Source organism: Rosa rugosa, chromosome 6 (assembly GCF_958449725.1).
Source record: "Rosa rugosa chromosome 6, drRosRugo1.1, whole genome shotgun sequence".
Lineage (NCBI taxonomy): Eukaryota > Viridiplantae > Streptophyta > Magnoliopsida > Rosales > Rosaceae > Rosa > Rosa rugosa.
In genome coordinates this window covers 27,479,812-27,503,866 of record NC_084825.1, presented here as the reverse complement: position 1 = coordinate 27,503,866, position 24,055 = coordinate 27,479,812, and the positions used below count along the sequence as shown (strand labels likewise).

Here is a 24,055-nt window from a genome sequence, read left to right as displayed (position 1 = left end):
TAGCATATAAGGTGATTTAGATTTACTTATATGACTATGATGGTGGATGGAATTGGAAGCTTATGCCTTCATGATCAACTTCTTTTTATGTTTCTGAATATTTTTCCTCATTATTTTTGTGCTTATGATTTAGGGTCACAAACAATGGGTGGCAGAAGTTCAGTTTCTAAGTGTTGTGGAGCACCCGAATCTTGTCAAACTAATAGGATACTGTGCTGTGGATGGAGAAAGAGGAATTCAAAGACTACTCGTCTATGAATATATGCCAAACAGAAGTTTAGAAGATCATCTATTTAACAGGACATACCCAACTATTCCTTGGGAGACAAGATTACAGATAATACTGGGAGCTGCTCAAGGATTAGCTTATCTTCATGAAGGATTGGAAGTTCAGGTTTGCTATAAACATTAATATTAACATCACTGCTTCTACATCTCACATCGTTTTTTCATCTTATTTTCCGCTTCAAGCTTCGTCTTTTAAGATCGTTATTCTAATTTTCTTATGGTCTGATGAAGGTAATATATCGAGATTTCAAATGTTCAAATGTGTTATTGGATGAGAATTTTAAACCGAAGCTTTCAGACTTTGGGCTAGCGAGGGAGGGGCCAATGCTTGGGCATACTCATGTGTCAACTGCAGTGAGTATTTTTTGTGCACTTATTTCTCACTAGCATCTGCAGCTGTCATGAGATTCCTACTTAATATGAAACGTAATTTGTCATGTAATAGTGAAATTTTGTTATACTAATATGAAGCAAAGCATTAGTGTTTTTTGCAAAGTACTGCATCAAATGCTGAACAATCGAGTTGAGTTGGAATATTTCGAAAAGAACCTCAAATTATTAGGACTACTATAATGCTAATGAGAATTCATTTCCGACAGGTAGTGGGAACATATGGATATGCTGCTCCAGATTACATTGCGACGGGCCATCTGACAACTAAGAGTGATGTCTGGAGCTTCGGTGTAGTGTTGTATGAAATTCTTACAGGCAGGCGATCATTAGAGAGAAGCCGGCCAAGAACAGAACAGAAACTCTTAAATTGGGTGAAACAGTTTCCTCCTGAGAGCAAAAGGTTTGGCTTGATGATAGATCCTCGACTTGGAAGCAGTTATTTTAGCAGTGCAGCAAGAAAAATTGCCAAGTTGGCTGATAGTTGTCTGTCAAAGAGTGCAAAAGACCGGCCAACAATGAGTCAGGTAGTAGAAACATTGAAGCAGATTATCCAAGACTCAGAAGAAGGAAACCGATCCGAGAGAAGTCCTGAATCTTTAGAAAGTGACCAAGTTGACTCTGGGACAAAGGAGGAGCAATTAGGGGCCTCAGAGTCGTGGAAAAGACGAATGACTCACCTGGCGAAACTAGGAGAGCATGTGGAGAGTGCTAGTAGAAGAAGATTCATGATTATGCAGAGGGCAAAGGTGACTTGACACTAGATCATCTACCACGTACTCTTGTAGAGTCTAATGGCTTCTTTTTTGGGAAAAAAGGGATGGAACATGTACTGTAGAAAAGGTTGAAAAGCATATGAAAAATGGAGAATTTCATGGAATCGGTTGGATTGTTAGACTTGTAAAGTGGTTAATCAGACAATTATAAAAGTTGGGTCTGCGAGAGAATGAACCTTTTTCCATTTTAGATGTTTTGATGACAAATTTTATGCTTGGCTCGTGTTTTTTTTTTTTTTTTTTTTTCCCTCTTTTGTTTTCCTATGCATAATTAAAGACTTTAAATATCCCACCAAAAAGAGTGCTTTGCCCTTGGATCGGGAAGTCATGAGGCCACCTTAACCTTTAGATGTATAGTTCCCGAGTTATTAATGAAATTCATTTTTTCGATAAAAAAAAAAACTTTGCATAATTTCATAAATGGTCGCTTAATTATGACTCATTCAACACTTTGATCACTCAAATTTCAAATATATTACTTTAGTTACTCAACTATTACTCTGTCAATCACTTTAGTCATCAAATAAACATTTTGTCTCACTTTAGTCACTTCTCTTAATCATTCTAATTCAGACTTCTCAACTTTTCACAATTGGTTTGATGAAAATATCTTTGATGTTGTGTCAAATACAATTTTTTTTTAATGAAAAAAATTAACAGAGTGACTAAAGTGAATAACAAAGTTAAAATTGAGTGATCAAAATGATATATTTAAAAAGTGAGTTACCAAAATATCGAACAGGTAAAAATTAAGTGATAATTTGTGATATTCTCCCGATGATAAAGGCAGGAAATGTTAGATCAATTGTATTGAAAATTGAAAATTTGGGCGCAAAATGGGTTTCCGGGCCAGCTATAGGGACCCAGCATCATCCACTATCTGAAGGCTGAACCTTTCTTCTACCTCTGAGTCTCTGCCCGGGACAGAATCAAGATTCTTTCTTTTCCTCTCCCTTTCCGCCTCTCTCATTAATCTCATCAAGTCTCCAAGAATCCTAATCTCAAGCTCAACTTGAAATTGCAAAGAAACCCAGGTTAACCTTCAATTAATTTCTGGACTAGGCAACTGTTTTTTTTACATTTCTGGACTTGTTCTGCTGTTGTTCTATTTTTCTCTTCATAACATGTCTTTTCTCTATAATTGATGTTACTGTTGATGATGTGTTGTAAAAGAGGTGTTGATTCCTAACATGATCATGGACTTCTGTCCAAAACTTCTTGTAAAATGTGGAATATACAATGTATTGTTTTGGTACTGTAGAATAATGCGTGTTTCTTACAGATGCTACTACATGTTTAATGGGTTAAATTCATATAATCTCGATCAACTTTACACCGAAAATCGTTTGTGCCCTGAACTTCTAAATTTTAATTTGATCACATAGACCCTTATATTCTCCAATAGGATCAATCATAGTCGTTAGTCAACTAATTCGTTAATTTCTCCATAGTACAAGTGACTATACATCTTTTGCTTGAATGATGTCTATAACTGTATCACAGGGAAACTATTCATATTTTCTGTTTTCTATGCAGTACCGAGCCTTAGAATAGTGATCAAACCTTTCGGGATTACTTTATGGTCCTCGGACTTAATCCCAATCTCCAGTAATTGAGACAAATAAGAAAGTAGGTTCCTGGCAATGAGCATACAAAGAACCTCAACATGTCTCCCTCCTGCAACCCCTCTTTGGAAATATGATGTCTTCCTGAGTTTTAGAGGTGACGACACTTGGAAGGGCTTCACAGACCACTTATATAGTGCATTGGAACATCAAGGAATAGTAGCTTTCAAGGATGATCCTGAGCTTGAAAAGGGGAAAGCTATTTCTCCACAACTTTTGACTGCAATTGAAGAATTGAGATATGCTCTCATTGTTGTCTCACGAAATTATACATCGTCAACATGGTGTCTAGATGAACTCTTAAGGATTCTTGAATGCATGGAAGGAAGAGAAACAGTGATGCCAATTTTATATGATGTCGATCCCTGTGATGTACAAAAACAAACAGGAAGTTTCGCTGAAGCCTTCACGAGGCATGAAGAAAAGGTTTAGGGATGACACAGAGAAGGTGCAAAGGTAGAGATATGCTTTGACAGAAGTGGCAAGTTTCTCTGGGTGGAACTCAAAGGCGTGGTACACATTACTTTCTTTATTTTTATTATTTTCTTTCATTTGAATTTTTTTTATATATTTAGGAACAAAATGGCTTCTTCTCGAGAGGAATTTAGAAACAAAATGACATTCAATGTATCAGGAATGGAAATAGAACCAATTGTATTTGTAGGGTTTATGAATTCAATATGAATAGATTCAATATTGCAGTACTTTGGTGAATAAATATGAATTTACTAACAATGGATGAGTTTCTTATAGTTCAGAAGGGGCATAGGCAGATGGCCTGAATGAAGCTAAATGTCATTAAAAGAATATAGCAGAAATTAAGTACAATCCAAGGATATTTTGGAGTCATTAATTTCATATATCAATCCTTTGATCAGATTTAAGGTCACAAGCATAATGGTTTTTGCCTATTTTGATGATATCCATACAACTAATGATTAATTTGGTATATTCTTTGTTGAAGGTACAAGTCAAAGCTCATCAAAGATATTGTTGAAGTCTTGTGGACAAAATTGCATCCTACAATATGTAGTTCTGTGGAGAACGTAGTTGGAATTGATTCAAGATTGCAACTAATCAATTTGCTTTTAGGTGGAGGAGTGAATGACGTTCGCCTTATTGGGATATGGGGAATGGGAGGGATTGGTAAGACAACTATTGCAAGAGTTGTATATAAGAGAACCTCTCATGAATTTGATTTTAGTATCCTTCTTACCAATGTTAGAAGTAATGTTGAGAAAAGTGGTCTAGTTAACCTACAAAAGAAACTTCTCAGTGGGATATGGATGAAAGAGGATGACATATTGGACCTTCATCAAGGAGCCGCAATTATAAGGAGGTTTTGTCATCATAAAAAAGTTCTTCTCATTCTTGATGACGTGAGCCATCCAGACCATTTAAATTTTTTGGCTGCAAAGCAAGAGTGGTTTGGTATTGGGAGTAGAGTTGTCATTACAACTAGAAATGAGCATTTGTTAATCAAGCATGGAGTGGAGAGAAGATTCAAGGTCTGGGGTCTAAACAATGATGAAGCTCTTCAGCTTTTTAGCCGGAAAGCTTTTAGAAAAGAGTACCCGGAAAAAAAGTTTCTTGGTTTGTCGAATTCTGTTGTGATTTATGCCAATGGTCTTCCACTAGCTGTTGAAGTCCTAGGAGCTTCTTTGAATGGCAGGGGGATAACTGAATGGAAGAGTCCGTTGAGTAAACTAGGAAAAGTTTGTAACTCAGAAATTTTAGACGTACTTAAGATGAGTTATGATCGTCTTGATGATGAGGAGAAGAAAATCTTCTTAGATATTGCATGTTTCTTCAACGGGGAGGATAAAGATCGACTTACAGAAATACTGATTGCTTGTGATGTTTCTGCAGTTATTGGAATAAAAGTCCTCATTGAGAATAATCATGTGTTAAGCAAAAATACTGTAAGGGATTTTGTACAAGAACAATCTTCGTTGTTATTTTTAGATATCTTATATGAATGTACTGACCCTTTTTCCTTAAATCATCATAGTCAATGTTTTAATTAATGATCCCTTTTGTTCTCTTAACATATTCTGATTTGAGTTATATTCACCATTCTGTATGTTCATGTTTAATAGGGAACTGAAGCTATCGAAGGCATAGTTGTGCAATCAACTGAGCCAGGAGTAAAGGTGGAGGTGAATAGTAAATCGTTTCTACCGCTGAACAAACTGAGATACCTCAAGATTAATAATGTGAACATTTCTAAAGGTCTTCAGTATCTTCCCAATAGTCTTAAGGATTCTTGATTGGACTGGTTATCCATTAAAATCTCTTCCATCACATTTCAATCCAGCAAAGCTACTAGAACTTAACATGCGTCATAGACTCATAGTTGCATTAAACATCTTGGGATGGGATTAAAGGTATTTTATTACTTGATCTTTTATTGCCTGCACGAATTGTTTAATCATTGATGCTAACTTTTATAACTTTTTTACTTGACAGACTTTATACAATTTGAACAGAATCAACCTCAGTCACTCACTAAATCTTGTCAACACCCCAGACTTTAGAGGTATGCCATATCTTGAGTTTCTGATTCTTGAAGGTTGTACATGATTGTATGAGGTTGACCCATCAATTGAAGTGCTTGAAAGACTTAGTTTGATGAATTTGAAAGATTGCAAAAATCTTGTGCGTCTTCCTAGCGGTTTACATAGCTTAAGATCTCTTAAATTTCTTAATCTCTCTGGATGCTCAAAGATAAAAAATTTGTCAGAACAGTTGGGATGTCTAGAGTGTTTGGAAAAGCTTGATGTGAGTGGAACTGCTATAAGCTATTAGTCTCTTAAAAAATCTTAAAGATTTATCTCTTCGCGATGTAAAGGAAAATGGCCCAAATCGTGGAATGTGATCTTCCACGCATTTCAGTCTTTGCTAAAGATAATTTTGGTTCCCACAGCTTTGTCACTACCTTCTTTATCTGGATTGCATTCTTTGACAAAACTAGATCTAAGTGACTGTAATCTTTTGGATGGATCAATCCCTAGTGATCTTGGTTGCCTGTCCTCGTTAATAGATCTAAATCTAAGCAAAAACCAATTTGTTAGCCTACCCGGGAGCATGTGTCAACTCTCTAGACTTAAATATCTTCGGTTGGAATATTGCCACAGGCTTCAATCACTGTCAGAGCTTCCATCTGGTTCTGATCTATATGTAGATGTTGCTAACTGTACTTCACTGGTTGCATTGTCCGATCCAATAAAACAATGCAACTCAGGTATATCAGCCAACTGTCTTAACTGTTTTAAACTGGTGGAGAAGAAATGGTTCAAGAGTATGACATTATCACTGCTAATAGGATATCTTCAAGAACCCAAAACCACACCCAAATCTCCTTATGATGAATATTGTCGTTTTGACTTTGTGGCTCCTGCAATTGAAATTCCAGAGTGGTTCAATCATCAAAGTGTAGGATCTTCTGTAAGTATAGAGCTGCATCCAGGTTGGTTTAGTAGTAAGTGGATGGGGTTTGCATTATGTGCTGTATTTGCAGACAAGGAACTAAGCTCGGTTTGCTCTGATGCTATGATTGTTTGTAAATTGAAAGTCAATGGAGAAGAGTACTTGTTTCCTGAACCTTCTTTACCCCATGGGGAAAAGTGGGGCCAAGCTGTGTCAGATCACCTTTGGTTACTTTATGTGCCTGCGCATAGATACTTCAAAAATGACTGGCAGGATATCTACTATAAGCTTGAGTTTTCATTTTGGTTCAAGCATTTTGCCCAAGGCTGTGAGGCTCTGGAAATGGGGGAAGTGAAGAAATGCGGAATCTATATGGTATACAAAAAAGATGTGGAAAAGCTTAAGCAAAGATACTGGCAGGGCAATGCTAGCATTTCTGAGGAGACTTTGGAATTCCCTGAATGCGATTTTCAGAATGCAGCAGTAATAACTGCAGCTGTCTCAGGTGGCATTATTACCAACCGAGCCCTTGAACATTATGGTTCTGATGGAGAAGCAGGGCCTAGTAGTGCAGGAAGTGCTTGTATTCATCAAGAACAAGAACCTTGTCGGAAAAGATTGAAACAACTCGATGATGGGGCAGGACCTGGTGGAAATGCATGAATTGAGGAAAAATATGTGGTAAATATTAGAATTTCAATTTTTTTTTTTTGAATTTCTTGAAGGTTTTGTTGTTCTTGATCCATTTGATTGTCATGTTGGTGGTGAAGTTGTATAGTAATAACTTTGACAAGTGCGTGCCAAAACCTTGCAGCTTGCATCCTGAATTCGTAAGTTGAATCTGTAATCCTATTATCCTCCTGGTGCTGGCTCTACATGCACATGTTGCAGCAACATTTTGTTTTGGAGTCTATAAAAGCAGTCCAACATTTTGTAAGTTATTTCTATTTGCTGATATATATTTTAACATGGTCTAAGTTTCAGTACTAAATTATCTCAGTACTAAATTCTCCCTCCCTCCCTCCCACTAAATTGTCTCAGTACTAAATTGTTTCAGAAATGCTGGTTTGTTCATTGAGATTGGATGGCTTTGAAGTTATCTGCAGCTGAAATCAAAGGCAACTATTTCTTTAGTTTCCTTTTTGTTTCCAAGACAATACAAGAAAACCAAAGTGTCTTTCTTCCTCTTTTTCCCCTGAGCTTTAACAAAGTCACAATATGTTTGATATATATATATATATTTTTTTTCCTAAGACTCGCATTATATTTTCGATTACAGTGAGAATAACATTATGGTTGAATTTGGTCCTCACATTTACTCACATGCATTATGATTAAAATTAAATAAAATAAAAAAATTATTTCCTTCCCATTAGAAATTACCAAAAGCAATGTCTCAGAAAATTTTGAACGAGATGTTGCCTTTTCTACTCTATTTACAAAACCTTTTATGGGGCTAATGGTTTCCTAATAGGAAATGTCAACTAACTACCTAAATCATGGGGTTAATGTTAGAGAGTTGAAATCTTTTATTTTCTTTTGGCAATAGAGGTAGGCTGAAATCTTTGGAGGTGGACTTAGAATGTGACTCAAGAAACTTTAACTCTTATGATGATAAAGAAGTGCACACTAAGATTGTACTGTAGGTCTGTAGTAGGGAAGTGTAGAATGCTGACTTTGTCACAAAAATAACATAAAATAAAATTAAACAATAGGTTTTGTTGTTTTTGATAAATTGCCTTTTTCCCTTTAGTCCTTTACCTGTTTACCTCTCAAATGGTAAACAGGTAAAGGACTAAGATGGAAGATGGTGCAGTTCATATTGTGACACAAGGTGTAAGATGGAAAGAAGATTTTTTGGTTTCCTGTGACTAAATTGCAACAAGTTCAGGAGATTAGGTTCTGCTATGGTGGAAGTTCCTACATCAATGTTTACAGAAATTCTAGTTTTACTAGACACCGAGTTATGAGTGATGATCAACTTTTGGGATTGTTATTGCTATTTGCAGTTGCATATTCTGAGGGCAAATCATTCTTTCTAATTCATTCAATATTTTTTTGTACTAATTAAACAAACTTACATTGAGTTCCCTCCAGGAGATGTTGGTATGAGTTTGGATGGCTTTGTTATCTCCAGCTAAAATAAAGGCACCTATTTCTTAATTTTTGTTTGTTTGTTAATTTCTAAGACTAACACACACAGGAAAGGACCAAGGTGTATTTCTTCCTCTTTTTCCAGCTGACAGTATTATAGTTGAATTTTGTCACCACTTCTTTCACCCAAGACATATAGTTGGGTACAAATAATCAACTATGTAGGAAGTGTTAACTACCAATCTAAGTCAAGAGGTTAATGTGGGTAATGGGTAGGTGAGAGTAGCTAAATCTTTAAATATGTAGACTCAGAATGTGATTCTCTTTGTAAACTTTGGAAACTCTTCATCAGAGAAAGTGCCCTACCACTTCGTTCAAAGTTGCCACAAGATCAAGGATGGAATTGAGGGTGATCAGCAAGAGCCAATGATGTTTGAGAGTGGATTTTAACAAATGAAATAGGCATTACAGTTGGGGTTTTGCATGGCTAGATCTTTAGTTTTGAGAAGGTGAGCAATCATGATCCTTCATTTGGGTGGTTTTTAGGTATAGAAGAAATCTTTTTTCTTACAACTGTGTTGACCTTGACATCATTCTCAAAAAAAAAAAAAAAAACTCACCTTGACATCTGCCTCACCTGCTTTGAATCTCTCCTCTTTTCTCTATTTCTGGTTGGTATGGCTTGCTTAATGAGTTACTCAAAATTTTGTCCTTCCAACCATCTTGTCCATACCTTCTAGGTATGATTGATACCACCAGATTTTAAGGGCTTCTGGTATGGAAACTATAGTCTTGTTTGTTGATGTTGTTAACTTATATCTTATTAGATGATCAAGTTCTCTGAGGGTTTTGGTATAGCACCTGCTTGAGAGTTGTATAAATACATTAGGCAATTCTACCTATATACCTTTGACATAAGAATATAAAGAAGTTTTATTAAACCTCAAGTAGTTCTTCCTATTCAGTTGATAATTCTTCTTGCATAAGCAGTAACCACATGGTAGCTTCTACACATTATCAGAGTAAAGGTGTTTTATTGATCAGACGATGTCAATTATCTTATTATCGCTTATAGTCTTCGCTTTTTTGAATTTTTGTTTGTAATTTCTGCTTTTTAAAAGTTAAAGATGATATATTTGATCGATAATATACCAAGTTCACTAATACTAAAGAGCGAGGAGTGGAAATGTCAATTTATTTGAGAAACTTGATCTTCCTATACGAAGTAAATTCTCATATCTGTCACTCTACAGAAACCAACAAAAGTGCTTGTCAACAAGCACTTCGGTGTCTACCAATCAAATTTCAATAATTCAATGGGAAATGCTTGGACATTTAGATATTGCACCTAATTATTCCAAATGATTTAACATTCTCCCTCATGAAAGGTTCGTTGTGGACAGTTTGGCCTAAATGATTCCAATTTTAAAAATCATTTTTTATTTTCTATTTCTTTGTTGATACATAAAATCGCATATGGGTTATTTTCTATTTTCTATATTTTTTTTTAATCAGAAGTGAGGTAGCCCGCCAGCTCTGACCTCGGTTATGTCAGCGAGGTAGCATTACAAAGTTTGGGTTCTGTTTTATTTTTTTTGCTTTTAACAATCCAAGTTTTTAGTTTAAAAGAACCTTCTCTTTCTCCATTCACCCTTTTACTTTCTGCTGTTCTAGCATCTCCTCCCTTTTCTTTCCATTTTGATTTCATGGCCATCATTCATATGGACTACCACTAAAGGAAAGCTATAAATTCTTTCCAGCTACTAAAGGAAAAAAAGTGATTATATTCCAGATCTCAGCCATATGTTATACCAAGAGGAGAGCTAGAATGGCCCATCTAGTTATGAGAATAACTTTGCAACATGCACCATGAAGACATATCAAAGATAAAACCAAGGGAGAAGGGGAGGAGAAAAAGAAGAAAAGAAAGAAAAAAAATAGAACATCAGTGATTTGATACCAATTAAGTTTCTCTTCGAAACTTTTCAATGTCTCAAAATCCTTTGAGAAGTAAACAAAGATCATTAACAAAATTTTACAACACATCCCTACCATTACATAGGAGATATGATGGTTTTCCTTTCCGTTCAACAAAAACTTGAACAAAATTCTTCCCCAATTGATCACAAATTTCATATGTACTTCCCCTCTCCATCTCACTTTTTACAGATCACACACCCCTGATCAAAATTCACCTCCATGATCTTGCCACGTGGAACGAGAAAAGATTTACATAATTTACAAAAATTAATTTTTTGGTTCAGGGTCGATCATCAGGCTACAGCAACTGTGCCTGTCCGTACAGTTTTGTTGGTGGTAGAGTTCTTGTTGGCATCTGATTTTCTGATGGATGCTCTGCTTGAAGATGAGGAAGAAGAAGAAGATGACACTTTACAGCTCTTCTCTTTAGCCTCATCAAACTCTATTTGTTCTTGTCTGCAATCTTTGCTGCAGAATGGTGTATTTCCCCTGTAAAAAAGTATTTCAATTCCCATCAGAATTTGACCAAAGGTAAAAATATAAAAGCTTGTAAATTGGGTTTAGAAGCTAATGAAATTTCAAGAACTGGGTCATGAAGAGCTAGACAATCAAGTACCTGTACATGAAGATGTCAGAGTTGTTTCCAAGTGACTTTCTGCAAAGAAAGCAGGCATCAAGGAAGTGAGGCTCATTCTGGAAATGATTCTCATAAGAGGTGTAGGAGAACATTCCTTTCTTCATATTGAAATGAAAAACCTAAGAGGAACTGAAAAAAGCTTGATGCTTTAATGGACTGGTTTTGCTAAAGGTAAGGGCTTTATGCTACAAAGCGAAGAAGAGGAGGAGAGGAGAATGAGGGGCAAGCTGCCCTATATATAAGGACTTTGCTGGGTGGGACTTGAAAAGCTAAGCTGCTTTGTAGGTTTAGTTCTGCAACTATTCCACACCAATCAAATCATTGCTAGAGTCAACTTCTGGATGGTTATGCAGAAGAAGTGGTTTCTATTGGTAGGGAGCATGAGATACTTGTGGTTCAAGGAATAGGTGAATATAGCCTCTAGCATGATGAGCGATTTTAATAAAACAGTGGGTAAGTGGGGATGGTTTTCAAGATTCCATGGGAAGTTTCAATCAATCTGTTGGCCTCTGTAACCTCTAGTGCAGTGCATCAGCATCTCTCTTTTTCCAAAATGGCTTTCACTTTTATTAATTTCCTTTTTGATGCACTAGTTGTCTAGTTCCTTCTCTCTTTTGCACTTGGTCCTTTTGTGTTGGGGTCTTTTTTTTAATACATCCATAAATTTCAGTATCTTTTTAATCTTGGGTCTCCCCCAATATTTTTGTTTGTAGGTTCTCCTCCCCTGGACTATGGTAAAAAATTAGATTCCTCTTGTTATGCCAATTGCTATTTTAATGTAGGGTTCTTTTCCTTGGACTATGGTAAAAATGTGGATAGGCGCTTTTAATATTATTTCCTTCTTTGTTCTTTGATTCCTTCCAAGATTAATGCCATTTACTGGTTTGCCTGTGACAATCTTGATCTGCTTGTATTTATGTGTTCCTTTTTGGAGTAACAACAAGAATACAACTTTTTGGTTCAAATATATAAAATTGTGGGGTTATAATAGAATTTACCAAAAGTTATGGGCACATTTCAAGAAGCAATCTTCTTAAATTCTCCATACAACAGTTGTATCCGTCCAATGACCATAACGCCCCTAACAGAATCATAGAATAACAAACAGCCTCAAATAAATTCTCGTAAATATGAGCAATACTTGGGAGTATATAAGACCAAACACTGATCTCTCTAGATTCTAGATCGCGGACCACTTGCGAAACACTGGGCCCCGCGGCCCAACAGAAACCAATAAAAAAATGGTGCCCCAACCGTGTAGCTGACTCGGAGGAGGCCCCGCACCCCAACAAAATCATCGAGAACGTGGGGCCCACCTGACTCAGGACCATGCTGGCTTTACTATCGAGGTCCTTGTCCCCAATGGGGCCCACGGACCCACCACCCGTGCCCAACGGGCAGCTACTTTTGTTTCGCTCTTACACGTGCGACTCGAGCGGGCGTGACAGCGCAGCAGCACGTGATACGTGGCAAGTTGATGTTGATGGGAGACAAAATTGCCCGCCACCATGTTCTTGGAACGGCCACGATGATCGAGGTGGGAGATCGACGGTTGGAATCTCGGAGGGAGTGTTCCAATTATTTGGGTCGTTGCGTTCTGTGGTTTCTTTCCACGTGGACCATATTATTGGATGAGTTGTCTATAGGGTTTTTGGTTTTTTTTTTATCGCTTTATTATATTTGTCTCTTTTTATTATTGTTTTTAACAATTATTCTTGAAATTATATTTGTCGAGCTTTCATGTGAGACGTTGCAACTTGCAAAATGTTTTTATATGGGACCATAATCTCACATAGAATTATCGAGAGGCTGCGCTCAAATTTTTCTTCTTTTTTCTGGTTCTAAATTTGAATTTTTCATATAGGATAATATATTGATAAAGATGGAAAGATTGTCTCAATTTGGATTGGGTCAAATCTTGTCAATTGTGTCAAGACATTCTGTAGTGTCTTCACGCTATGTAGTTCGTAAACTTCCTCATTCTAAAAACCGAAAAAATGAATAGAAAATTATGTGATTAGAAATAATTGTTTTCCACGTAGGAAAAGAATTTATCCAAATTGTACTACAGTCGGCTTTAGGATCGACCGACCAATGCCTAGGCATATACACAGACATACATCACTTGCAAAAATAGGATTGTTAAAGCGAGAATTAAGGGGAGTGAAATCTACACTCTCATTTTCATAAACCACACTCCCATTTTCTACTTTATTCATTATAATTCTCAAATTACCCCTACCATCTTCCTATATTTTCCTTGCCACTGATTGCGTTTCACAGAACAACCAGCGCTCCTCTTTCTATATCATCTTCTGTCTCCTCCCATATCATCTTCCTGGCACTTCAACTCCTCCATTATCCTCTCATGCAATGAAAGCAACACCTCCGCCCATCTAAAAGTCTTCTCAGAATCGTGAAGTGGACATGGAGGTCGCGGTCCTGGCATAGAATCGACGCCACAAGGGCCCACATTACTAATAACATAACAAAATTCATGGTGAATACAACTGATGTGAGCCCAATGATGGCCAAAGGACGGGTTGCGGTGGGCGACGGTTGTGTTGTTAGAGTTGTCCTTGTTTTCTAGCATTGTTGTTGCCAAATCGATTAGGGATTTCTTTGCTGGCTAGAATTAATGTTCGTTGAGAGGCCGGTCCCTGTCCAGAGTGCAAAGCACAATCTCCAACAACATCTGCCATTGCCTCATCTACTCAATCCCATTGTGAATCACATTGCAGACATCAAGTTCCTTAACGCTCTGCTCAAAGTAATCAGAGAGCAGGCAGTCGACGGTGGGCTTGCTGACGTTGGATTTGGGGCTGGAGAGAGAATGGGAAGCTTGAATTGATGATGAATGCAACGGAAGCCGTAGAGGAGGAAGCTTGAATCAAAACAAGGTACTAAAGAAAAGATATGATAAAAAAAGAGTGAGATGAAGAACTAATAACTATTTTTGGAATAAAAAGTAAATGGAGTGTGATTTACAAAAAGAGTGTAATTTTGACTCCTCAAAATTAATGAGAAGTTTTAAATACACACCCCTAACTACTTAATACATACTCCCTACTCAATACACCACCCCATTTAATTTCTCATTCTAATATTTTACTAAATACACAACTCAAAAATAGGGAGAGTTTAGAACGCGCTTACACGCGCCTGAGAGAAACAGGAGTTTTCTTCACCCTGTCCGGCGGCGAGCCCTTTCGCCGTTGTCGGAAAGGCCTTGTCGACTCCATGTGGGTCTGAGGAGAGGCCGGGTACCTTGATCGTCGTGTTCGTATCAGGGAGATCGTGGTGCTGGTTTGGGCAGTGAGGAGAGGGGAGATTGCGGAGGCGGTCGACTTCTGGTTGTCCTTCGCGGGTCTGATCGGCGGAAGGAACTCGTGTTGCACGGTCAAAGGCTGCTGGGGGGTGACGGGATAGCGACAGATTGGTCGGGCTTTGATCGGACAGATCCTATCCGGGTTGAATTCCTTGAATCTGATCTGGGGAAGGCTTTGTTTAGCAGAAGCAATACTTATCCTTGGCGTGGTGATGGACGTCCGGCGGCGGTCTGGCGGTATCGGCTGGGCGGAACACTCGGTGGTCCGGCGGCGGTCGGTTTGGACCAGGCTTGGCTGACGGCATGTGGGTCTTCCTGTTTCCTTGGATGAGGCTTGGGCATGGGCCATTTTTTTGGCCTGGCCTGGGTTGGATTAGTTATTTATGTTTTTAGTTTTATTTATTTTATTTGGTTAGTATTATTGTCTCGCCTTTGGCGTGAAATAAATCCATGCATGTATCTTGTAGGGTTAGTCAGGCTAAATGTCCGTGCCTGCACTCTTAGTGCCTTGTCTGGCCTAGTGAGGAGGCGATCCATTGTTAAATAGTCGCAACCTTCTAGTGGCAGAATGAAACTAAGTGTCGTCGGATTTATTTTCCGGCGGCAACATAGTAGGAAAGTTGTGATTTTAGTAATTATGCTTCGTTGTAATCGAGTTATCATTCCGGTGTGTCACCGCTATATCAAAGCAAATGGAGTAGCCAGCAGTGCACTCTTTGCTAATTGGTGCTTGCTAGAATACATGTATTTTGTAGAGTCGCCTGATATTATTTCGGGACCTCTAGATGCTTATTGTAATCAGGGGTTTAGGCTTAATGTCCCCCTCTTGTATTCGGCAGTTTCATTAATCAAGGCTTGAAGGCAGCTGCACTAGCCCTTCTTTAAAAATATATATATATATATATCCTTAATCTTAAAAACCATGAAATATCCTATTATTTGACTATATTAAGACTATTATTTAATATGATTAGTATATATTAGTATATTGTCGTTTTTTAAATGACCATATTGATTACTTGTATTAGTTCGAAAATATATAAAGATTTATTGTTCCCTTCAAATAGATGCCTAGAAATAGGTTTTGTATCATTTGAGTTCTTATCCACCAAACACCCTATTGATCAAGTATAAAATTTTGAGTTGAATATTCAACCAAAACTATATCAGTAATTTCTCCACAGTGTTGGAACTATGAAGCTATCATTGGAGGGGACAAACAAGTTGACTAATCATAATTTTAGAACAAAAAAAAAAAAAAAAATTAAGTAGAAAATGGGAGTAGAGCGATCTGTTTTAAAAACACTTAATGCCATTGATTCTAAAATTCTAAATTATATGGTTTCTCACCCCATTTAATTACAATTTATTTAAGAAAAAAATAAATTAGATGGTTCCTAACTTTATTCTTGTATCAGCGGAAGGGTATGTAACGACCTATTCTAGCTTGTGATGAATGCTATTATCGCCTCTCGAGCCAATTCAAAAATAGGGAGGCCATGTATAGAAATTTGATGTGTTTATCTATTCATTTATACACAATGATAGAACAATATAAGGAAAATATGACTATCTTTTTTCTTATTCTAATATATAAATGTTTGTTTTGGTCATTTAAACTAGAGAAATTTTAAATACACACCCCTAATCACTTAATACACATCTCTATTATTTTATATTTCAAATTAGATTTTGTAGGTAGGTTGAATGACCAAAACAGACATCTATGCATTAGAAAGAAAGAAAGAAATAGTCATATTTTCCTTATATAGAATAATTTATGTATAAATAGTTAGATAAACACAACAAATTTTTATACATGGCCTCCTAATTTAGTACAAGAATAAAGTTAGAAACTATCTAATTTAATTTTTTCTTAAATAAATTGTAATTAAATGAGGTTAGAAGCCATAATATTTAGAATTGCAAAATCAATGGTATTAAATGTTTTTAAAACGGATCGTTTTACTCCCATTTTTTAGTTATTTTCCTTTTCTTTCTTTTTTCTAAGAGATACGATTAATCCATTTATTTTCTAATATAAAACATCACGGGTGAAAAAAATTTGTAATTGTTAATTTGTTTGACCCCTCTAATGACAACTTTGTAGTTCCACCATTGGAGAGAAACTAGTGATATAGTTTTGGTTAAAAGTTCAACACATAATTTTATACTTGATCAACATGGTGTTTGGTGGATGAGAACTCAAATAATATAAAACCTATTTATATGCATCTATTTAAAGGATAATAAATCTTTATGGATTTCTGAATAAGTAACACAAGTAATCAATATGGTCATTTAAAAACATCAATATACTAGAATATACTAATCATATTAAATAGTCTTTTTTTTTTAAGGGAATGTGGATTTCATTGACGCATGCCAAGATGGCCATTACATATCCTTCTGCTGCCTTCAACTAGACAGATCAAGAAGTTGTAGCAAAACTACTGTGATACATAGAAAATAGACCACCTATATTTGAACTAACCGCTCACTTAAAGTGAGCCTATAAACTATGGATAAATGGAGACATAGAATATAGGCCTCTACCACATAGGGTTGTTAGGTTCCTAATACAAGGGAACTTAGTGTAATTAGACAAAAAAGCTAAAAACATAGGGTTGGGCCAAGGGCCTAAACCCTAGCCCAATTTTAGAAGCTAATGGACTAGGATAGAACCTAGTCCAACAACTAGGCCCAATAGGGTAGCCACCAAGGAGAGCACTCCATGCCCATCAGCTTGACTCGGGCCCAGTCCACCATCTTCTTCCATCTCCCTCGTCGTACTTCGTCACCTGCCGGCCGAATTCCATCTGACCCATGCTGCCGACTTGCGTCGTCACAATCTACACCGCCAGGCCGCCGACCCACGTTGTCCCGAGCCACGCCGTCGACCTGCGCCACCATGGAACAAAACCCGCCCCGATCTGGGTTCTCACAAGCCCACACCACCGTCGATCGAAATACCACCGTCGATCGAAATCCCAGGCGGCGCCGACGCTCCAAGATAAACCATCGCAGGGACCAAGTAACAGCACAACCACCCCTCCGCCACCAACCCAACTGAACCAAAACTGACCAAAAACCTGGAACAGAACCCCTCCGACAAAGTCCTATGGGCGATAGATAGCGATCTCCCATCCGGCAGCAACCCAATGACGACGGCGAGGTCGGAGGCCACCCAGACGCCGGAGCGCCGCCGGACGAGAAAGATGTTGCAGCAAAACGGAGAACGCTCGGCTTTAGGGTTTTTCCTTTGGGTTTTTAATTTGCTAGAAATTACTTTGCTTGATGAACAACATAAGTTATTAAATAGTAGCCTTAATATAGTCAAATAATAGGATATATCATGATTTTTGAGATTAAAGATATTTTAGGTACTTTGGGTTGTGTATTTAGTAGAATATTAGAATGAGAAATTAAATGGGTGGTGTATTAAGTATGGAGTGTGTATTAAGTAATTAGGGTGTGTATTTAAAACTTCTCTTTAAACTACCTATAAAATTTATTTTGAAATATAAAATAATAGGAATGTGTATTAAGTAGTTAGGGGTGTATATTTAAAATTTCTCAAAATTAATTGACATTGACAGCTAATAAAAAGATTTTGATACAATATTTACTCTAAAGCCTTAATATATGCGAGTACTCGTTGATCTGAGACAAAAACTATAAGACCCTACACGAGGTACCCTAATTATACAATAGGCAACTCAGCTTCTTCCCCTCGCCATATCCCCATTAATGGCCTCCGGGTCTTTGACATGCCAATTTGATAGTTTGGAGCCGCGTATACAAAGTCTGATAATTCTAGGAGGTTCCCACTTGTTTAATCTTCTTGTAATCTATGATTTCATTGTTAATCATTTAATCATATTTAATTAGTTTTATCATTCACGTTTCCAGCTCGTGTTATTCTAGGAAAAGAACAGGAAGGAATGCCTCGAGGAGCCTTCATTATATAACCATTTTTCTGGGTTCACAGCTTTCATTAGCATTTGATCAAGTCAATTCTGCGACATTGCCAACTGACTTTTAGAACTTCCCCATCCTCACTAAAGTACTAAACCCTAAATACAAGGACGACTAACTTTTTGTTTTAGGTAATGAAACTTCCCTATTACCAATTTACCACTAAACCCTAACTAACTTTCAGTTTAGGTAATGAAACATCCCCATTCTCACTAAACCCTGCACACAAAAACAATTAACAATTAGTTTCAATTCCCATATTCTTTCTAAACCCTAAATACAAAAAAGAGAACATGTCTTCTCCTAATAGAACTAGACATGAAGCTATGATCTTACACCAGTTATGTTCTAATGCTAATGCTTTTAGGTATAATCCTAAAATGTCTAAGTTTTTCCAAATAAAATGGCAACCTCCTTTAAATAATTTTGTTAAGCTGAGCTTTGATGGTGTTGTTAAGAATGGTAAGGCTCGATTGGTTTTGTTATTAGGAATTTTGATGGAAATCCTGTAGTTGCTTCTTGCAGGACTATTGGATCTACTAATATCTTAGTTGCAGAGGCTACTGCCCTAAGGGAAGGTCTTCACACTGCTGCTCTTCAAAAGCTTTCTCATGTAATTGTGGAAGGTGATTCAAAGCTCTTGATTATGTAATTGTGGAAGGTGATTCAAAGCTCTTGATTGACTGCATTTTGGGCAATGCTTCAGTACCTTGGATAATCAGATTGTTAGTAAGAGATACTAAGCTGTTCAAGCCATAATTTTCAAGCATGGTTTTAGAGAAGCTAATTTTGTTGCTAATCATTTAGCCTCCCTAGCCTACAGTCATCAGACTCTAAGATCTGGTTCTATTGTTTTCCCAATTCTGTGTCCCCAGCATTCTATTTGGATCAGCTGGAAAGGGGAGTTGTTAGAGATTTTTCCTTTTGCTTGTAAGTTTGTTTCTGTTTCAATAAAAAAAAAAAAAAGAGAGAGAGAGAGAGAGAACATCCATTTACTCGCAATGGGGGTTAACAGGATGTCAGATTCACAGCCCTTGCAATAGAATTGATAAATTCTGAAAACACATCTGACAGTAATGATTTTCAAAAGAAAGCCCATATTTAAATTTGATTTAACTGAACAACTTTGAAATGATGGAGTATTATTTCAAAATTCACTCGGTGAATCACTCATCATAACTACATCGTACATATATAGAACATCATCTCAGAGGCTAGATGGGCAAATTGTAGAGTGAAAACTTGGGGATGACCTAATTAAAAACCTTTTTTTTCTTTTGGATGATACAATGTTGCTAATCCCTCATTTCTTTAAGTTTTTGCTCAACTCTGTAAGCCAGATGTTGCATCACATATTATTTTTCCAGTCATTCCCACATTCAACACAGAACTACAAGAAAAGTACACGTCCAGAAATATTTGGCTCCAAGAGACCGATCAAATTTGTCAAAGTGCAGAACTTTATGTAGAAATGGACTAATTTAACAGGGGAGCACAAAGACCAGTAAAACTAGCCTGTGAGAGCAGCATTGAGGGCACTATGCACGTCAACTCCAATCTGGGCTTCAGCTTTCTCCAAGTCAGTTGAGGCTGAGTTTAGCTTCTGAGTGAACTCCGCAAGCCCTTTCTGGACAAGACTTGGATCAACTCGATCGATAGGGACAGCCTCAACAGCAATTATATCTGCGTAAGAGTTCGCATGGATGAATGCAAAACCACTGCTGACGAAGTACTTTGTCACATCATTTCCTTCATGTACTGATAGGACGCCAGGTTTCAACTCTGCAATTGTTCCCACATGTCCCGGAAGAACACCCATCTGCCCAGTGCTTGCCGGAATTATGACCATGTCCACCTGTTGAGATATGGTTCATAACACGTAAGGCATGGTAGTTAATTCACGAGAAAAATTTCTACTCAGTATTTCATTTAAACTTGCAGAAATAGTATATATCCAAATCAGAATGCATAGATGCAAAAAGTCTAATTTCTAAAAAAGTGAGCATGTGTGCAGATGCAACGAATATGTACATTTGTATTTATTCATGTATACATGCAACTACTATGTCAAACAAGCATGGTACTGGATATAAGAACTTGGATCCTATACTTCACTAAGTTTGTCATCTATTTAACCAAGCCATATATTTTCATAACTTGAATCACAGTCATTGCAGCCCATTGAAGTATCACTCTCTGCATCCGCCAAGACATGCAATTTGTGTGTGTGTGCGCGCGCGCGCGCGTGTGATGGAGTGGGGGATAAGACTGCGCTTTTGGATGATTGGCATCAACTGTCAGTGTACTACTTAGCATTGGTTTATCACAAGACATATGTAGAATAAAAGATAGACAAACGAGAAATCTAATTTTCAGTTCTCTGAAATTCCCACATCTTATGCATAGAAGCAATGCATTACAATTTGAGGCAGGATAGGATTCAATGTGGAAAAACAAAATCAATCCTACAAATTTTTTGTTACTCTTAGGATTTTCTTCTTCAAGTGTGCCAATGAATCAAAAGGTTGAGAACCTGCCAACCTGACCATAAGACTACCCAGATATGAGAAGCAAAGTTTAGCGTATTGCCTTTCAAAGGGCTGACAGAATGGCATATCGGTAAGAACTTAGATGCTTGACACTACAAAGGGCCGTTAGAATGGCAAACTGGACCTTGACACAACAAAAACAGGACCGTCACACTCATTTTGCATACAACCACGAACATATTCACCAAACTATGTTATTCAAGTTTAACTCTGACAATATCAAAAACCTGCCTCACGTTGACCCATTTAGTATTGACAAAAACTAAAGCAATCACCGAGCAACAATACTGACAAGAAAATGGTATTTGGTTTTATAAAATCATGAAAGCAACATCTGTTTCTCATGAAGTTAACCAGTCAAAGGTCCTGGAACTTTTCAATGTGCAGTCGAATTATCAGGTAAACAGGATAGACTATGAATTTTACATTACCCAAAACTTGAAAACACACACAAACACACACTAAATCATAATTCAAAGTGCAGTCGAATTATAAGGTAAACAGGATAGACTGAATTTTACATTACCCAAAACTTGAAAACGCACACACAAACACACACTAAATCATAATTCAAAGCATCCTTACAAGAAACCGATATGAACTATTGCCAACACCGAGTTAGAATGAAATCTAGGATGACTATGAAATTTATATAACCCAAAAACTTAAATATTATATATAATAATTCAGAGCATCCTTGCAAGAAAATTGAGAGGAATTTTCGCCAACATCAAGTTATAATGAAATCAAGGATCAATTTGGATGGTACGAGTTATAATTGACACTGTTATTTTTGTTAAAGTAAAATACAAACGATTAGATTGAATGGATTAGCATGACTAGTTGCAATACATGCAGAATGGCTTATCCAAGGACTCATTCAAAAGTTGATCTGTTTTCTCCTTCTCCTTCTAAATCAAAAGTTACATATATAGATTTGCAATAGTATGAAAAAGAAATTCAACCATATAATTAAACTGAATGCTGCAACCATAGATTTGGAATCACTCCATTCAAATCGGCATGCGGTGTATGTCAAAACCATATATATCAGTTGCAAAAGTCGGTGTGACACACGAACAGAAGCATGGTAAAAATATCAAAATATCTAGATAGTTTGTCAGACCAAGAATAGATGACTGACGACCCAGAAAGTTTCTGCATAAAAGCACGGATACCAGATATGGAAAAAAAAAAAACCACATCTCGTGTTCCCTTGGACTCTTACAGGATATAAAAAATTAAATAGTCAATTAAGACAGGATTGTGCTAAGAGCCTGCGGCTAGTTAAGTGCAGTGCAGTTTGAACCTCTCAAGGCATGACATGAGCAAACAAAAAGCTCTAGATTCAAAATTCCATTTCACTTTCTTCCAACGTTTCTCAATCACAAATTAGCCAAAACACACCAAAGGAAAAACATCAACAATGATGTCGAACAATGTGCTAATGATATACAAAAGCAGTATGAAAGAATCACTTAGGAAAACACAGTGTCCAGAAATTCGCCATTCAAATTCCAAAACTATTAAATTCAGTAAATAAGTTTAGTAAAGATTGAACGACTTTCTCAGCTAACAATACCATCACAAGGCTTCTAATAGAAGTTGTACATTCACAGAAAAGCACAAAACACAGATCCTCGAGCTCGAAAGCACACAGAACACAAAATAGAGGTTCACCTCTAACTAGCATTGCATTACTTTTCCCGATAAAAACATCTATTAGCCGTTTTCCAATGTTTCAATGCCGCGGATGTACACGAACAATTTTTCATCCAATGCCCCTACATTGATCAGTTCATCTCTACTTGCATGCTTACAGATAAACTCCAAATCAATGGAGAATCCAAAACTAGCCAGTCAACTAAAGTCAAAATGAAATCAAACCGTCAAATCAGTCTCAAAATCACCAATCAACTCAAGTCAAAACCACCACGATTAGCAACCAACTCATACCAAAACCAAGCTAATACGAACATATTAAAAGCTCACAGATCCAGCAAATCGCTTCGAAAAACTGACCTCTTTGGCGGAGAGCTCAGATGCGTACGGCAGCACAAAGTTGACGGTGAGCTTAGTGGGGATCGAGGACGGGGTCGGAGGGCGGGGCTTCATGAAGGACAGAGGAGTCTTGGGGGGATCGATGTGAGGGATGACCTTCTTCCAGGCCTCGTTGAAAGCGGGGTTGCCTACGGGAGCTTCGGCGACATCGGTGGAGAAGGCTCGGGCGGCCCGGAGCGAGGATGCGGGTCGGGTCAAGAGAGCGGTGGCGCGGCGCAGCATGGTCGCGGAGAGAGGGGGTCGCTCGGGTCTCGCAGGGTCGGAGAGAGAGAGAGAGAGTGTGTCGAGTTTTGGAGGAGAGGGTTTTGATTGGTGCCTTTTTTAGGGTGCGATGGTTCGATTTGGGGAAATGGAGGAGATGGGGGAATGGGTTAGTCCGGGTTTTGAAATGTTTTGGTTTGGGCTTTTACCCACTGGGCTTTGCATTCAACAATGGAAGGTGGTGAGTGAAGCCCACCATGTAAAGGGTGAATTGTTCTTACTACTAGCTTTTTAAATTTCTCAAGACTCAAGAGGATCAAACATAAGAGGAAAAAAAAACTAATAATTTCAACACAATCCCATGTTAAATCATGCAAAAATTTGGTGGCGGTTGCCAAAGTTGCATTTGCCTTTTTGAATCCATAATTAGTAGTAACATTGACAGTCATAAACAACCAAATTGTATTGAATTATTTGTGTAGCTTCCTATCAAAAGTTGCGTGAGTTTGGAAGGCTCAAGCAATAACACACGTAGAGGACAAAATTATCCAAAAGCTAGTAGGAATGAGGAATGTTTTATAGCCGATCTAGAGCTTACTTCTCTATAAGAAATTTTATATGTTTTAACCCTATGTATATATTTACTATACATCTCTCTTTTTTGTAAAATTTTGAATGCTCATTATGTTCTTCTATTTTACCAGAACTAACAAAAAATT

The 24,055-nt window shown here is 37.3% G+C and overlaps 4 protein-coding genes and 1 long non-coding RNA gene across 9 annotated transcripts; 3 read left to right on the top strand and 2 right to left on the bottom strand.

Annotated features, from left to right (window-relative positions):
* The first annotated feature begins 112 nt into the window (after positions 1–112).
* On the top strand, positions 113–1,670 carry LOC133715166 (probable serine/threonine-protein kinase PBL19). The gene is made up of 3 exons (XM_062141554.1): positions 113–394; positions 520–642; positions 888–1,670. Exons 1-3 carry the CDS (start codon positions 263–265, stop codon positions 1,434–1,436), a joined length of 804 nt encoding a protein of 267 aa, XP_061997538.1. The 5' UTR covers positions 113–262; the 3' UTR covers positions 1,437–1,670.
* Positions 1,671–2,290: 620 nt separating this feature from the next.
* On the top strand, positions 2,291–10,717 carry LOC133714608 (disease resistance protein RUN1-like). 5 transcript variants are annotated; one of them, XM_062140764.1, is made up of 8 exons: positions 2,291–2,488; positions 2,991–3,592; positions 4,044–5,001; positions 5,179–5,466; positions 5,549–5,618; positions 6,217–7,189; positions 7,323–7,441; positions 7,566–10,717. In XM_062140764.1, the coding sequence occupies exons 3-4, from the start codon at positions 4,213–4,215 to the stop codon at positions 5,347–5,349; spliced, it is 960 nt and encodes a 319-aa protein (XP_061996748.1). In that variant the 5' UTR covers positions 2,291–2,488; positions 2,991–3,592; positions 4,044–4,212; the 3' UTR covers positions 5,350–5,466; positions 5,549–5,618; positions 6,217–7,189; positions 7,323–7,441; positions 7,566–10,717. The 5 variants fall into 5 exon arrangements, with proteins under 5 accessions (XP_061996748.1, XP_061996747.1, XP_061996746.1 ...); XM_062140763.1 differs by having other exon boundaries at positions 3,372–3,592; positions 5,549–7,189; XM_062140762.1 differs by having other exon boundaries at positions 5,549–7,189.
* Positions 10,532–11,433, bottom strand: LOC133714610 (FCS-Like Zinc finger 3). The gene is made up of 2 exons (XM_062140766.1): positions 11,199–11,433; positions 10,532–11,071 (listed from the first exon to the last, which is right to left on the bottom strand). Exons 1-2 carry the CDS (start codon positions 11,321–11,323, stop codon positions 10,876–10,878), a joined length of 321 nt encoding a protein of 106 aa, XP_061996750.1. The 5' UTR covers positions 11,324–11,433; the 3' UTR covers positions 10,532–10,875.
* A 7,079-nt stretch (positions 11,434–18,512) lies between these two features.
* On the top strand, positions 18,513–20,001 carry LOC133715341 (uncharacterized). Its single transcript, XR_009849035.1, has 2 exons — positions 18,513–19,151; positions 19,187–20,001. It is a non-coding gene; the product is annotated as an uncharacterized LOC133715341 (long non-coding RNA).
* Positions 19,775–23,482, bottom strand: LOC133715340 (ATP synthase subunit delta', mitochondrial-like). The gene is made up of 2 exons (XM_062141809.1): positions 23,097–23,482; positions 19,775–20,380 (listed from the first exon to the last, which is right to left on the bottom strand). The coding sequence occupies exons 1-2, from the start codon at positions 23,355–23,357 to the stop codon at positions 20,036–20,038; spliced, it is 606 nt and encodes a 201-aa protein (XP_061997793.1). The 5' UTR covers positions 23,358–23,482; the 3' UTR covers positions 19,775–20,035.
* Positions 23,483–24,055: the final 573 nt, after the last annotated feature.